The sequence below is a fragment of the Eubalaena glacialis genome, chromosome 14 (genome assembly GCF_028564815.1).
Source record: "Eubalaena glacialis isolate mEubGla1 chromosome 14, mEubGla1.1.hap2.+ XY, whole genome shotgun sequence".
Taxonomy (NCBI): Eukaryota; Metazoa; Chordata; class Mammalia; order Artiodactyla; family Balaenidae; genus Eubalaena; species Eubalaena glacialis.
The window spans coordinates 11,323,297-11,340,743 of NC_083729.1; the positions used below are offsets into that span (position 1 = coordinate 11,323,297).

General features: G+C 42.6%; 1 protein-coding gene across 4 annotated transcripts in view; it reads right to left on the minus strand.

Annotated features, from left to right (window-relative positions):
* NBAS (NBAS subunit of NRZ tethering complex) overlaps nt 1-17,447 on the minus strand; it is a 344,585-nt gene that overhangs the window by 64,456 nt on the left and 262,682 nt on the right. For all 4 annotated transcript variants that reach the window (XM_061168818.1, XM_061168819.1, XM_061168817.1 and 1 more), the window contains one exon: nt 754-972. In XM_061168818.1, coding sequence (XP_061024801.1) covers nt 754-972 — 219 coding nt within the window. The remainder of the gene's footprint in view (nt 1-753; nt 973-17,447) is intronic.

The window sequence follows — 17,447 nt, forward strand, 5'->3', positions numbered from 1 at the left end:
AGGTATGGATGGCTATTTCTGAATTCTTCTGAAGATTAGGGGGAAAAAATATATCATTATTCAATTGGACAGCAAAACATCTACCAGCTAGAAGTTGAGCTTGAGAACCATAGTCTTCATCATTTCTCAGCTTTAGCAACCACTTTCTCACCCCAGGCACCCATCCCGGCCCCCCTTCTCCCACCCCTCTCACCTCCTCAAGTCCTTCCTCCCCAAGTTATCAATTGTGTTAAGTGGCCTTAAATCCTTTTTAAAGAAGCGAAAACTGAATTGACAATCAAGAGATAATGAAGAGGTTGAAGGATAAAGATTTAAGACCATTATCTGCAAGATTTGGAGGGGGGGAATAAATTAGGAGTTTAAGATTAACATATACACGCTACTATGTATAAAACAGATAAATAACAAGGACCTACTGCATAGCACAGGGAACTATATTCAATGTCCTGTAATAACCTATAATGGAAAAGAGTCTGAAAAAAGGATACACACACACACACACACACACGTGTGTGTGAGTGTATATATATATATTTATATCTAAATAAAACTGAATCACTTTGCTGTACACCTGAAACTAACCCAACATTGTAAATTAACTATACCTCAATAAAAAAAATGGTTATTGAAAAAAAAATCTGCAAGACTGAAAACCCTATCAAAACTACGAATATAGCTTTAAAGGATAAATGAAAGAATACACTGATATTATCTGAGTGGGTGAGCACACAGAAGAAGTCTGCATTTCATTACCTGCTCACTATTCTTCAGAGAAACGATGAAGCTGTGGTTGAGGGTTTCCAGGTGAGCCAGTGACTTCTCCAGATGATTCAAGGCATCTGCATAGGTCATCCTAGAATCACTAGCCTCTTGAATGTCTTCTTCTGAATTTCTTTTCCTTGGCTTCTCAATAAAATGTTTGACTGTCTTAATAGCCTTCCCAGTCATTTCTTTACGTGCTTCCACAGATAGCTTTAACAAACAAACAAACAAAAAAAACAGGAATTGAACAAAAGTGAGACAAATCACCCTACATTATTACACATGGCATATTTAAAAGATATTAATGTGGTAGAGAGAACAAAAGTAAAATTTTAATACATACAACTTTAGTGAATAGGACTTTTGCTATACTGGTTTTTCTTCCATGAAGAAAACAAAAATAGGGAGGTACCACTTGCACTATTAAATGAGCAAATACAGTTTTTTAAATGCTAATACCCCAAAGCAGGTGGTGTCATGATGAACCTAGAAGTCAAATAGATTACTGGTTACAGTGAAAAAATGAGGAGTCAATTCTACAACCAGTTCTGATCATTTATTATAAGGAAATAATTCAAAAGAAGAAAACAGTATAGGAATGAAGATATTAACTGGAATAAGAACATAAAAATAAAACTTCAAAAGCAATCTAACTGTCTGATAATATGAGATATGTAACTAGCTTATGATAAATTACTAGATAGAATATTATGCAGCCATTAAAATTAGAATTATAAAAACAGTATAGCCGTTTGGAAAATGGTTATCATAAAATGTTCAATTTTAGGAATCAGAAATCATAAAACTACTTATACCATGCTTACATTAAAATCTGAACTATACCTGTGCATGTGGCTGAATACACACACACACACACACACACACACACACACACACTATTGGTGACCACTATGTCAAAGTGTTGGGATCATGAGCAATTCTGTTCTTCTCAACTTTCCAAATTTTCTATAATAATGTTGTATTCGCTCATTTACTCACCAACTGCTTACTGAATTCTGATATGTGATGGCCACTCTGATAGGTATGCAAGGGTTATATTTTTCTAATATTTAATATGTTAAGTTCACTGGGCCTCAAGAATGCAAAATTAAGTTTAAACTGAACCCATTTTGATGGACGCACCACATACCCCTGAGCCATCCTGGGGCCTTTTTAGGCCCTGCTGATGTGTGCTGCTCTGGACCCTGGAATTCAGTCTCTTGCCAACTACTCAAGCACACTTGTACTAGAGCCTTAAAACGACTTTGTGTTGATTTAAAAACAACAACAACAACAACAACAGATAAAGAGTCCTAGGACAAAATGTTATCTTTCCTATTACTTCTTAAAATCAGTCACGGTCCGTCTCTGGGTATTCTGAAAAGTAGGCACAGGCGTCAATACACGGCACCAGTGGCCACACCAATCAACACGTGGCAAACCTCCCCCACCCTCCATTTCCCATCAGCTCCCTCCAAGTCATTCCACGTAAGATTAATGTTTTATAAGAGATGGCATTTTCTTAATCCCATATACATATGGGTAAAAGGATCTTTAGGAAAGTACTGCTTTCACTGAATTGTAACTAAGTATTTGCTTTGCAAACGCAGCTTCCAAACAAGTTCTATGGCCCCCGCTCCTTACCTGATGGCTGCCTCCCAGCACCCATAACATGAAACAAAATCAGAAGCTACCACTGACTGGCAAGTATTAGTTCCATTATTATCTCTTCCCCTAAATAAACTGCGAACTCCTTTCTGTGACTGAGAAATACAAGATACTAGAACTTGTGTTTAGTTCAACAGACCTCCCTACGCCCCCATTATGTGGATGGAAAGACCGAGCCCCAGGGAGGCTGGGTGGTATGTTTGGGTTCGTTATGAGAGTGAGGAGAGTAAAAGTCGCAATTCAGATCCCGTGGTTACCAAGCCAGGGCTCCCCTTCACTGCGCGTCACACAGATGCCACTCGGTCACGTCTGCCTCGTCACAGGCTCTGACAGAGCATGAATAAAATCAAGGCTTCAAAGCCCTACTAGGCCCTATACGATTTGCCCTTCACCTCACCCCACCTATCTAAGCCTGTATCCCGCCTCTCTCCCACTCTCAGCCCACTCCTAAGACACTCACCTCCCTGCAGGCCCGCAGAGCCTTTCCACTTGTTGGTCCCTCTGCCTGAAATGTTCTTCTCCCAGGTATCCTCAGGGCTCATTCCTGTGCTTCCCTCAGGACTCGGCACAAACATTGCCTTATCCGAGGCTTCCCTGACCACTGAGTAAGAGCTGCCACATCCTCCGTCCTCACTTGGCCTCTTTCTCCTTACCCTGCGTTACTTTTTCTTCACAACTGGCATGCTGTGTTGCTATTTGCTTACGGTCTGACTGTCACTGCTATCTTCCCAGAACTCAGAATGGTGGCTCATACATAACAAATTTGTTGAATGTATAAAGGAATGAACGGATGAATGACAACATTTCAAAAAGATAGAATAGCAAAAGCAGAGTTGCAGAAGTAGGAAAGCTTATGACATATGTGTAACCACTAGTGAGCACTTTAGACAGAGCAGGGGTGGAAAGGGCCAGATAGAAAAATGGTAGGCTTTGCAGGGCACATACAGTCTCTGTTACACATTCTCTTGGTTGGTTGGTTGTCTGGCTAGTTCTTAACAATCCTTTAAGAAGATATAAAAACCAGTCTTAAGGTATCTGAGAAAAAACTGTCATCCCTTCTCAAGCCTGCCTTTGTCTGTCCTTCCAGAATCAGCTCAGGGTTCACTCCTTTGAGATGCCGTCCCTAACATCATCTCCTGCTACGTGTTCCTTTTAAAGCTTACCTGTATCAAAGAAAGCATTACACTGTGTTAAAATCGGCTGGTTACTTGTACATTTCCCTGACTAAACAATGTGATCCTTCAGGGTAGAAACTGTGCTTTTTAAATCTCTGTATCCCTAGCGCCTAATACAATGTCTAGCACATTGTAGACAAACAGAAAATAGCTACTAAATTGCTACACAACTCTGCTCAACATACAGGGGAGAAGTGGCATGGACACATATATATCTTACCAAATGTAAAACAGATAGCTAGTGGGAAGCAGCCACATAGCATAGGGGGATCAGCTCGGTGCTTTGTGACCACCTAGAGGGGTGGGATAGGGAGGGTGGGAGGGAGACGCCAGAGGAGATATGGGGATACTTATAGTTGATTCACTTTGTTATAAAGCAGAAACTAACACAACATGGTAAAGCAATTCTACTCCAATAAAGATGTTAAAAAAAAAAAAAAGTGCAATGAAATAACATGTTCTCAACATGTCCCTAGAAACCTGTGGTCCAGAATGCACCAAAAGGCTCCAATTTACCAGGGACCGCAGTGTCCTGTCCCGGTAAGATGGCCCTACGGGACTAAAATTGCAACATTTTAGAGAACTTGACACGAAAACCTCAGGACCAGATGTGCGCTCTCGGGACAACGCCAGTTGGCAGTGACCAGAAGACACGCAGGAAGAGGCACAAGGACATGAAACGGCGATGCCTCTGAGTTTATTCACTGACATCCACCCAGTGAAGGCGCTGTACCTCCGCCTCGGGCTGGGCGCTGGCGACACAGGCAAAATCAGATCAGCTCCCGGCCCCTAGGGATGTTAAACTCTGGTTGGAAAGACAGAGAGATAAAAGGCATTATACGGAAGCAGGATCCTTACTTATCCAAGTGCGGGAGGGTAAACGCGACCTGCCGCAGAGAGCCTCCAAGGGGCGCTGCGTCCCGACTGGAAGTGAGCGACGGGACCGAAGGAAGGTTTGCTGAGGGAGGCTCAGTCTAAGGAGAGTCATCAGGAGTGAGTAGGCACGAAGACAGGAAAAGAAGAACTTCAAGAGGTCCCCAGGTTACAGGGGCAAGTGGGGACGCTGCGGGTAAATCAGCATGGCCGGGACGCAGCCTGCAAGTAAAGGCCCGTCAGAGCCTGAGGGAGGAAGAAGCGGTGGCCCAACACGAAGGGCCTGTGTGCCGGGCGACAGGACTGCTCTCTGTCACCCTCATGCCTGGGAAGCCATGAAAGGAAGGAGCTTATGCAGAAGAGTGACACGATCAGTGCTGTCGTTGTCAGGAATGGCTTGATTCAAAATTCACCAAGACAACTTTCCTTGCGTGCAGGTACTTTAAGGCAGATAAATCTCCCAAAGCAGATACTATTCTTTCTTTTAAAAATGAATATAGGGGGCTTCCCTGGTGGCGCAGTGGTTGAGAATCTGCCTGCCAATGCAGGGGACACGGGTTCGAGCCCTGGTCTGGGAAGATCCCACATGCCGCGGAGCGACTAGGCCCGTGAGCCACAACTACTGAGCCTGCGCGTCTGGAGCCTGTGCTCCGCAACAAGAGAGGCCGCGATAGTGAGAGGCCCGCGCACCGCGATGGAGAGTGGCCCCCGCTCGCCGCAACTAGAGAAAGCCCTCGCACAGAAACGAAGACCCAACACAGCCATAAATAAATAAATAAATAAAATTTAAAAAAAAAAAAATGAATATAGGGCTTCCCTGGTGGCGCAGTGGTTAGGAATCCGCCTGCCAATGCAGGGGACACGGGTTCGAGCCCTGGTCTGGGAAGATCCCACATGCCGCGGAGCAACTGGGCCCGTGAGCCACAACTGCTGAGCCTGCGCGTCTGGAGCCTGTGCTCCGCAACAAGAGAGTCCGCGACAGTGAGAGGCCCGCGCACCGCGATGAAGAGTGGCCTCCACTTGCCGCAACTAGAGAAAGCCCTCGCACAGAAACGAAGACCCAACACAGCCAAAAATAAATAATAAAATAAAAATAAATAAATTTATTTAAAAAAAAAAAGAATATAGTGTGACTTTGAAGATAGGGCTGATATTTAGGAAATGGCAAGTGACTTAAGAAAAGCCAGATGCTACCTACAGAGTCAGCTGGACAAATCAGGGTTTACCTACTGTTCACACTGCTAATAGCAGCTATGTAAAATAATGGGAAAATCAAGAGCAAAATTATTTTACATTTTTTTTAACATCACAGTTAATTTGAGAGATTGAAAAAATTTTCTTTGACTAATAAAGGACAGATAGATACCTTTCTTTTTGGGTTCTACTTAAAACCTTACTCTACTTTTCTTTCATCTCTCCCTCCTCCTCTTCAAGCACAAACACCCCAACACTTAACCATGTGCTAGGCCTGGTCTGGGCACAGGGGATACAAAGGGAAATTAAAACACAATCTCTACCTTTGAAGAACATACATCCTAATGGAAAAACCAAACACAAAAGTAAGCATTTATAAAATGTGACAGAAGTATAAACTAACTACGTAGATGCAAGAAAAAGCATCTGTCTTAGGAAGGCAAGGAAGGAAGTCTTTAAAAAGGAGGTGGCACCTAAACCAGGACTTGAAGGATGAGCAAGAATTCCTGTGGAAGAAGCGGGTGAGGTGCAATTCAGTAGAGAGTGCAGCGTGGGGACTTTAAAAAGGGAATGTTCTATGACTGTGACTCTCAACCTTCTATTGTACTCCAAAGCACCTGAGGGATAGAATATACTCCCACCAAAAGCAGAGGCTCGCCACCTCGAGGAGTCTCATGGGGGTGGAACAGTGGAGGCGGGGCATCAGCTAACAGTATATTTGGGAAAAGAGGAAGCATCCCTTCTGAAAAAGATCAAAAGATGCCAGGAATTTGATGCCCTCATAGCACGTCCTCAATCCCATTGCCAAGAAAAGTTAGACACTCTTCTTCCTTCAATCTCACTCCCATGGAAGATCACAGTTCTACGGGTAAGGAAGAGCCCTTGGTGTAAGTGGAAAGTCTGTGTGTGTTCAGGCAGGAGACTGTCCTGCAGAAAAAGGACACAAAGGAGGGCTAGGGTCACCACAGGCGCCACGTTGGGAAACTTACATTTTCCTTTAGGCCAGTGGTCTTCAAACTGGGGTGTGTGTGCCCCGGTCACAAAGCCTTTTTGAAGGGTACACAGGTGCAGATAATTTTAAGGGAATCAGTTCCTAAACTTTTACCTTCTCTAAATACTCTTTCTTAAGACTGGCCTTGAGAACGTGCTGGAGGTCAGAGTGTCAGGCCTATTCTCTTTTCCGCAGGCCTTCCTCTACTTACACAAGAAAGACATGCCCTGCATCCTTCTTGAATCAGACTCTGATACACTGTCCTGGAGTCTGAAAAGCTCCAGAACACCAAACGAAGGGACGATTCAAGTCCTGGTGTGTGACAGGACTCCAACATCTGGATAACACATTTCTTTTTGCATGTCAGAAGGTTTTCAATTCTTTGCTTTCAAAAAAATTTATGAAGGATCTAATTGAGTTGTCAGTTGATAAATCATTACAAATGATTTTTGACAATAGATTGCTATGTGATTTTTGGCTGATAACCTTGAGGGCATTCAGAGAATCGAGTGGCACTGCTATGACAAAGTTCCTTGCCCATCCACTGTGAACAAAGTTTCAAAATATTCATACCTATAAAAATGTAAAATGGAAAGAACTGATGTTGAATGCAATATCAATCTAGCAATAGTAAGAGTCAGCCATGGGCACATAAACTAATTAGAAACAACGTTTAAAGCCCTACCCATCTCATTAAGAGGTACCTTTTAAATACAATTTTTTCATAATTAATGCTTATTTATCAAAAGTTAACATATCTATGTTGGTCTAGTATATACTGCAATAATTGAAACAATAACTCAATACGGAGTAATTTTTTAAAAATAATCTTAGAGCCCTATTGAAACCTCACAACTCACATTGGGACTTGAACTTACGGGCCGGGACTCGAACCCAGCTAAAACCCAGATTGGGACTTGAACCCCCATGTTTGTATCCCTCAAAATTCATACATTGAAATCGTAACCCCAGAGGTGATGGTATGCATGGGTGGGGACTGTGGGAGGTGCGTAAGTCACGAGGGTAGAGCCCTTATTAATGAAATTAGTGCCTTGTACAAGAGGCTCCAGAAAGATCCCTATCCCCTTCTGCCATGCGAGGACACAGTGAGAAGGTGCCTACAAAAAGGGCTCTCACCAGAACTCGGCCACGCTGCTACCTTTATCTTGGACTTCCAGCCTCCAGAACTGAAAGCAATAAATTTCTGTTGTTTATAAGCTACCCAGTCTGTGGCATTTTGTTATAGAGCTAGAACAGACTAAGCCATCAAGTGTGTGAGAGGATAACCAGGTTATTTTAAATTCTCTGAGGTCCATGAGTAAAAAGTTAAGTCCACTGCTTTGGAGCACTGTTTCCCTGAAGTGTGATTTTTAGGCCACCTATATTGAATTCAACTGAGCGCTACTTTAAAAAAGCAAATTCCTGAGCCCTCCTTATACTCACTGACTCTCTGTGAGGCTGGGGAAGGCACTGGCATTGGTGGAAAGAAACCTGTATTTTGCACAGGCTCCTCCTGGTTAATTCCAGGTGGCTGGTGGTGAATGCGGGCTGTGGCTGGAGATAGCTCCCAGGACCGGAGGCTGAGGGGCAGTTAGGTTAGAAGGTCACTGCGAGTGTCTAGACAGGCTGGGGGAGGGATGAAAGGAGAAGGCAGTTTTTACATGGACGTGCCTAGAGATGATCATACTAAGGGAAGTAAGTCAGACATAGAAAGACAAATATCATATGATATCGCTTGTATGTGGAGTCTAAAAAGATGATACAAATGAACTTACTTACAAAACAGAAACAGACTCACAGATTTTGAAGACAAACTTATGGTTACCACAGGGGAAAGGTGGGGGGAGGGATAAATTAGGAGGTTGGGATTGACATATACACACTACTCTATATAAAACAGATAATCAACAAGGACCTACTGTATAGCACAGGGAACTCTACTCAATACTCTGTAATAACCTGTATGGGAAAAGAATCTGAAAAAGAATGGATACACGTACATGTATAACTGAATTACATTGCTGTACACCTGAAACTAACACAACATTGTAAATCGACTATACCCCAATATAAAAAAAAAAATTAAATTAAAAAAAAAAAAGAAGAAGGCAGTTTGGGATTTAAATGATAAACAAAGAAGAACCAAAAGACACATATGCTGTCCTATGCTGGCTGCCCAAGTTACATGCGTGCAGCCGGGCGCCTGTCAGTTGACTGAGCAGCTCCCAAACAATTCTGCCCAAGACCCATAGTAAGAAACACATCGTATATCAAAACTCAGTATCACAATATATATGCATTGAAGTGTATGCATATATTAAAAGCCAACCAAAGTTTCATGAAACAATATAACCCCCACTGTGGTGAGGTACAATCTGGTATCTGATATTAATCTACTGTCTAGTGTTCTTTCCAGTTTGTTTGGTTTTAATGCTGATCACAACACTCTAATTACAGGATCCACTAATGGGCTGTAACTCATAGTTTGTAAAGCACCTGCAAATCTGCTCCAGTGATGACACGATGACTTGTAGGGGTCAGCAAAGTTCAAGGCTACCAACAAGGTATCAAATTATCTAAGTTAGATTTAATTGACTTCAATAAAAAAGAAATCCCTTCATGTTTTACTGACAACATAATGTTAATCTCTCTCTCTGCTGACGCTGAATGTTATATATATGCTTTATTTCTATGTCTACTTTCCTTCCTAGATTATGAGATCCATCAGAGCAGGACCCATATCTTATTCATTTTTATACTCTCAGTGCTTAGTCTAACATTTAAAGTACTGTTTTAAAATTGTAAATATAGAATATTACAAAATAGTACCTTAGACGTTATCCAACAGAAAATGAAACTGACAAGTTTTAAAATTTTTGCTTTAATATAGTTAACGAGATATTCAAGCACAAAAATAAGAATGCAGGTTCTGTCACACTGAATTATATACTTAACAACAAAATCAACCTTACAATTTTGCTCCTCTGCTTTACCTATCAATTGCTTATATAATAAAAGTAAATGATGCCAGACACAGAGGCCACTTTATCTTTACCTTTTGCCTTGTACAATAATTACAGTAATATTATTATTCTTCAGCAAAGTGTAAATGGCCCTATCTTTTTCACTATTCACTTTCAGCAGTCACATAAGGTAATACATCCCCAAGTTTTTCAACAGCTTGAAGGTCATCTTTATCTTAAAGGAGAGGGCCATGAAGAATGTTAGAAATGAGATGGAATGTTCCTGCAATCAGTAATGAAGGCTACTATCCACTGTGGCTAGGAAAGCAATCATTCACATTTTCCGTTTAAAAACCTCTTCCTATCATATGTATGCATGGGATACACAACACAAATTGTTATTATTAAGAGCATTTTAAGTAGATCTACTGAATTTATATCAAAGCCAAGTGTAAATATGAAAATTCAGATCTTATTCCAACACTCACAACTATTTAGTATCATTAAAAATCAACCTGAACTGCTGCTAGATGTTTTGAAATTGGGCTGAAAGGAATTCAAATGTCATTTTACCTTCTAGGAAAGAGTAAAACAGAAAGAGGGGTGAAGAAAAGCAGAAGGGGAACTGACCAGTACTGAGTACCTACTGACACCAAGATCTGTATACTTGCTATTTTATTTAATCCTCACAAGAGTTATTCAAGGTACGTGTTCCAGATAATGTGCTGGTCTCCCTTACGCCCACTCAATACCTTGTCTAATAGGAGCTGACCAGGCAGTGGGTGTAGGACTGACTCAGGGCTGCTCAGGCTCAGTCCCGATTGAGTTAGACCATTCATGGTGATCTCATGCCTCTCTCCACAGTGGTTAGTTCAGGTACAATGGGTTGAAGGTAATCAGTACCTGACATACCAAGAGCCCCAGGAATCGGTTCAGGGGTGATCGAACCAGTAAAAAGCTCTGACTTCCCGTGTGGTGCTTTCACGAAGTTCTCTCACCCTATCTGGTGGATGTAGACTAGGAAGCAATGTAGCCCGTTTCCGCAAATCAGTGCACTGACGCAAAGAGCCTGGAGGGTGGCGCTAATACCATAGACAGCGGAGAAAAGAGATGGAAAGAAATTGGCTCCCTGATGACCACCCTTTGCTGAATCAGCCAACCCTGAAGTCAGGCCCACCTCTGGGCCTTTGAGTTACATGAGCCAGTAAATTTTCTGCTCAGTTAAACTAATTTAATTGGATTTTCATTTGTGTCTAAAAACATTCTAAAATTAATCTATATTTATATAGTAGTAATTATTGTTCCCCATTATATAGAGGAGAAAACTCAGAAGGTAAGAGTAATTTCTCCAAGGTCAAGCCTGATGGGAACTCAGGAAGGTCTAACTATAAACCTGTCTCTTTATTCATCACCCTGCTACCATTCAAAGAACTTCACAATGTGTCTAAGATCTATCAAGATTTAATTCAATATGTTGAGAGGCCACAATATTAATGTAGGGAATTTCCCAGATTTTCCTGGGTCGATGTTAATTTAAAATTGTTTTACTCTGTTCTCCTCATGGAAATTTTATCATTTGATAAGTGGCATCAATCCCTCATAGTCTTCTACACATATGGGTGGCATGAAAAATCCGTCATCAGATGACGTACGCGGGACAAAACACTGGTTATACTATGCTTAAGGAACTTTGCTAGGTGATACAGTGACCAAAAGGTTAAATAGTATCCTCAAAGGATGTATATAGAAATGCATTATTAAAACAGAGATACAGCACACATGCCTGCACTACAGTAATTATCACAAATCGAGTGAGTTTGGTATCAATGCCTCTTTGCTCCATCATCATCTCTCCCACAAAATACTGCAATGGCCTTCACACTGGAGCTTCCCTGTGTCCAAGCTGGTGTGTCTTCTGTTCTTTCCTCCCGTCATCCTCAAGGTGATCTTTCTAAAGTAAGAATCTGACAATGTCACTACCCAGCTTAAAATTTATGTCTAATTGGGGCTTCCCTGGTGGCACAGTGGTTGAGAATCTGCCTGCCGATGCAGGGGACACGGGTTCGAGCCCTGGTCTGGGAAGATCCCACATGCCGCGGAGCAACTAGGCCCGTGAGCCACAACTACTGAGCCTGCACATCTGGAGCCTGTGCTCCGCAACAAGAGAGGCCACGATAGTGAGAGGCCCACGCACCGCGATGAAGAGTGGCCCCCGCTTGCCACAACTGGAGAAAGCCCTCGCACAGAAACGAAGACCTAACACAGCCAAAAATAAATAAATAAATAAATAAATAAATAATAATTTTAAAAAAATTTATGTCTAATTGATCCATCCTCAGGATAGTCTAAAACCTTTAGTCAGGTATATAAGAGTTTTCATTCATTACCAGGCCCTTCCTTATCTCTCTAGCCTCGTCAAGACACTTCTATTTATATCACCTGTCTTGTAGTCAACTGGAGGTACTAGATTATTCCATGCCTTTACTAAAACTGCCAAATCTATCTGGAATGCTCCTCCTCTACTAATCTTTCCCTCTGTGGTACTCATGACAGACATCCTCATTTGTTAAGACTCGGCTCTAATACCTCTTCTACTATGGGGCCTTTCCTGGCTGGTCCCATCAACTCAACTATTGACCATTTCTACCTTAATGCTACCACATTACAAGCCATTTATCACATCAATTATGAATCTTTCACTAATTTATTTGTTTACCATCTCCATCTATGAAGCGTTCCCCCTGACTGTCAGGTAGGCAAAAACAACCAGCATCCTGAGATGGCTGCAATTAGACAGGGATCTTCCTTTGGGTACCAAGACTTTAAAAGCGTTTGGCACCAGCTGAGAGGAGAGGGCATGGGTTTTCATTATAAATCCCTTTGCCGCACAGGCTAGAGAAAGTATTCATAAGATGGCAATTAGAAAATAAATCTGCTTATAAGTTTAAAGTGTACTTAAATGAGAGGAGGGCTCCTAGGATGAACAAAGAACGGAGGAGTAGAGGGAGCCCACATCACTGAAGATATATGGTTAAACAACCAACAACTCAACTATGAAGGCAGCCAGAGGGAGAAGAGCATTTCAGTAGGGAGGTGATTTTCAGACTCCTTGTCCTTCTCTGCTTTTATTTTAATGTTAAAATATGCTTTGGTATTTGCTGCACATTATTCTGAGATTGTTGATTTATTCCTCTGTCTTCCCCAAGACGTCCACCCCCTGTGAATTTAGAGCCCACAAGCTTCCCAGGAAGGAGTGTGTATTCCTTCTTGCGCATTATTCACGGAGAGACCCGCAAGGGCTGCAGAAACACACGGCAGTTCAGCGCCCACCAGACTCCTCCTCAGAGCAGAGGCGTTATCACTTACGATTGGACTGAGCACACGGTCCTTTGGCCAACTTTCAATTTCTCTCACTAAATTGTTACCTCAGTCAATTTGAAATAATCTTCCAAGCACAAACAGAGAATGAGGTTTCAGCCTGCCAGTCAAGCCAATAATCACGATCACCCCAGATGGGCTTTTGCAGCCAAATTCCTCAGGCGAGGGAGGCAGTGGAAAGCAAGATCTTGGGGGCAGGCCTGTATATGAATCTTGACTTGGTTACTTGCAGCTCATAAGACACTGGAGCGGTTATTTAACTTCCTTGAGCCTTAACTTTCTTGTCTGTTAAAATGGTGGTAAAAGTATTTACTTCACAGAGCTGCAGGACAATTCACAGTAATATTACAATAAATATCGTCTTCCTCTTCTTATAGTATCTTGTTGGAAGGCTGGATGTGAAGAGTGAGATGGCTAATCGACATCCGTATTTAGGTGCAGCCTAGATGACTGTGACAGACTTTCGGAAGGCAACATTAGTTCCCCTTACTGTTATAGGGTGATGCTGACAGACATCTAAGGGCTAATTCTTAGGCTTCTTCTACAGGTCACAAGATTCAGAATGCATGCCATACCCACAATCCCTCTTTGAGGAAGCGGTCAGAAGGGGCCTGTTAAAAATAGGTTATCTGCTTGGCAACAAACCTCTCCCGAGTCTGACCACAGCTGATAGGTCCAGGGGCTAGCCCTGCAGCTGAAGGCAGCTGCAGGGAGGCTGGACAATGACCTTGGGGGTGGCCGTCAGACAGGGCTGCTCTACAGTGGATCATGATACGCAACCAGAAAGGTTCCTCTCGTGGGAAATTCTAATGTGAGCACGTGTGTGTGTGCGTGAGTGCGTGCGTGTGTGCGTGTGCGTGGGGTGAGCAGGTTCACGCCTTCATGTCATCACCCGTCAGCTGTCTGGGGAGCCTTGCTCACTGAGATGGTTTCCTTTCACTCATATTCTCAGTGTTGCCACCTTGTTACTCTTACTATAATGACCCAGTAGCTGAAGTAACCAGAGTGTGCGGGTTCCTTATGGCCTGAAAGAACCAGACTGTCCATAGTTGTGAAGCACGGAGCACACCGGTCTCTGCCCTAGAAAGACGTCAGCCTCTGAGCTCGCACCCACGGCTAACCCCACGCACAATGCACAGTTCCATTCTGCGCCATGCATGCGTTTAAAGGTAAGATCTATGGGGTACTGGAAATCTGAAGCTGATTCCCAGGTCATGCCAGTTTATCCTTTCAAATGCTTTACATATGGAGCCATTTGCAGGTTGCTGCCCCCCCCGAACCACCTCAGTTCTGTCTTTCTAATGACGGTCCCCGAGCTGCCCTGCTAGCCTCTATATATGTAACGCTAACAGTTTAAGTCAGATTATTTAAAGCATAGTGAATGAGCGAAGTCTAAAATGATTCTGTAAAATAGAGCTACAGCTTTTGTATAAACAGCATGCTTAGAACAAGGTTTCAGAATATGACAGAATGAGGTTCAAATCCTGGCTCCACCACTTATAGCTATGCTAGCAGTCTAGGGTAAGTCCCTAAACTCCCCTCAGCCTAAGCTTTCCACAAAAAAGGGTGGCATCGCCCACCCCACATGGTTGTTACACAGAGTTTACGAGATGATGCCTGTACAGCACCTGGCACATACTAACACTCAGATGCTACTTCTCTTCCTCTCCTTAACCCCCTTCTCCAACCCGTGCTGCCGTTCCCAGCAGTCACTGGTTTGCTCACTTTCCACATCACACGCAAACTCCACTGATGGTCTTTGGGAATAATGCATGGTCCATCCGGGTGAAACAAACTTTCCAACTTATCAAAGGTAAGACAGACGTTTTATGAACATGCAAAATACTTAATTATGTCCTGGATTTTACTTATGTCTGCTACCCTTCTTCTCTTTTCAACTCCTAAAACAGAATAGTGTCATGCAATCAACATCGAAACCGCAATCAGGAGACCTGGATGTGAAAATGGGATTGGACACTGACTGTTTATTAAACTTTGGACAATCGTCCTTTAGGAATCTCACTTTCAGGCTAGAGATGATAATACTTGCTTCATAACCACCCCCATGGGATATCTGTCAATGTCAAATGCCCTAATGTGTGGGGAAATTATCACACTCAAATTCAGTGTCTACTTTCATGCTTCCTTGTATTCCTTGCTCTGTTTATATGAAAGTCTGCCTTGTATTCCTAGACTGTAAGCCCACTGGAAGCAGGGACCATATCTCGAATGTCCTTTGGGCTCTCACCGCAGGACTAGCCTAGCGCTCAATAAAAGCAAAAGCAGTAGCAACAACAGTATTAACAACAGTAGCAAATATTTATTGCAACCTTTACTATGACTCATGCATGGTTCAAATTACCATGCTGTTATTAAATCATTTAGGTAAGGAATCCTAATATGTGTACTTCATAATAAAGAAACTGCTGAATTGAAAAGGAAACATTTTAATCTATATTTTATGAGTATGTAAATCTGATTAAGGATTAAAAACAGGCACCTGGCAAAAGGATGACTTGATGGGATAAAGTATAGGAAAAGCCCAGGCACTGGAGGGGAGGTAGGTTTGTCCAATGCATGAAGATTCAAAGAACAGCAGACTTGTTAACACTGAGAGTTCATAAGTAGAGCTACGTTGAAAACTGGACGAGGAGCTCATTATGATGCCCTTAAGGGCCCAGCTATCTTACCACAATTCCCTGTCTATTTTCCCATTCTCCTAAATGATTGCTCTGTCCCTTCTCCTCTCTCAAATCTCCAACACTCCCTCCTTTACACTTACACTCAGCTCATTTCTTTGCCTCCTCGCTGACTGAGAAAATAGAAGCAGCCAGAAAAGAATGTCTACCATCTCCTTCCCCCGTATCTATCCATCTCCCTGCAGCTGTGCCCATCAGCAGCTCTGCCTCCCTCCCGCTGTCACGGGAAAGTGACAGGGATCCTGCCAAAGGCCAACTGTTCCACCCGGGCTCTTGGTCCCATCCACTGCCACCACTTACCTCAGAAATTCTCCCCTTGTCTTCCTATGTTTTTTCCATTAATGAATAAAAATATTGTTATATTTTTTAAATCTTAAAACTCTTCTTGTCAGTCTTTGTTGGTTCCTCATCATCCTTGACCCTTAATACTGGAGAGCCCTGGGCCTTCATCCTCTATTCTCTCTTCTACCTAACTCGCTCCCTTGGGAATCTCATCCAGCCACCTGGTTTTGACTCTTTTCTACACTGACAATCCCCAGATGTATTTCTGCAGCCCAGGCTTTTCTGCTGAACTTCAGAGTCATATATACAACTGCCTGTCAACAGCTGGACTTGGGTATTTAAAAGCCATATCACTCTTTAAAAAAAAAAAACAAAACAAAAAACCTCTTTATTTTGAAATAGTTATGAGACATTGCTAAATAGTACAGAGAGGTCCCATGTACCCATCACCCATCTTCTTCCAATGGTGTACTCTTACAGAAAGTCACATCAATTTTAAAAGTCAAGCAACAGCAAAAACTCCTGATCTGACCCCAAAAGCTGCTCCTTCCCAATCTTAGTAAATGGCAAATCCACCTTTCCAGTTATTCAGACCAACAATCTTGACACCATCCTGAATTATTAACATTTTCCCACATTCCACATCAAATCCATCAGCAAATCCCTTTGGCTCTATCTTCCGAATAAATCCAGAATTTGACCACTTCTCACCACTGTCACTGCTACCACCCTCATCTTTGACTGAGAGAACTGCCGCTGCCTCCTAAGCTCTGTCTCCTTACTTCTACCATTACCTCCTATAATACTTTCAATACAGCAGCAGAGTGACCCTGTGTCAATGCCAGGTCCGATCACAATTCTCCAATGGGTCTCATTCATAGGAGACCCTGTCCAAGCTGCCCGGGTCCTAGCATCCCCTCCCACTGCTGTCTCCCTTCCCACTGCAGTCACCTGGCCTCCTCGCCGTTCCTCAAACAAGCCCCACATGCTCCCTATCAGGACTTTCCACTTCCTAGTCCATCTTCCCTTCAATAAGCAACAGCTTGCTGCTGCCTTACTTCCTTAAGCTCTTTGCTCAAATATTACTTTCTCAATGAGGTCTTCTTCAACCATTTTATTTTAAATTGCAGCAGTCCTGCCGTCTTGCACTTCTGAATCCTTCCAGGTTTTTTTTTCTCTTGAACTTACTACCATTTCACATGTCTGAACTTAATCATTTTGTTTACTGACCCATTTCCACCTCTCCCTGGTGCAGCTTCCCTAAGGTCAGAGATGTTTGTCTGTGCTGTTTAGTGCTATATACCCAGCACTGAGAACACCTGTGGATACATAGTAGGCACTGATGTTGATTTTCCATTCTCGTATAACAAATTATCCAAATTCAGAAGCTTAAAACATTGATTATCTCTCAGTTCCTATGAATCATGAATCTGGTGTGGCTTGGTGAGGTGTCTCTGGATTA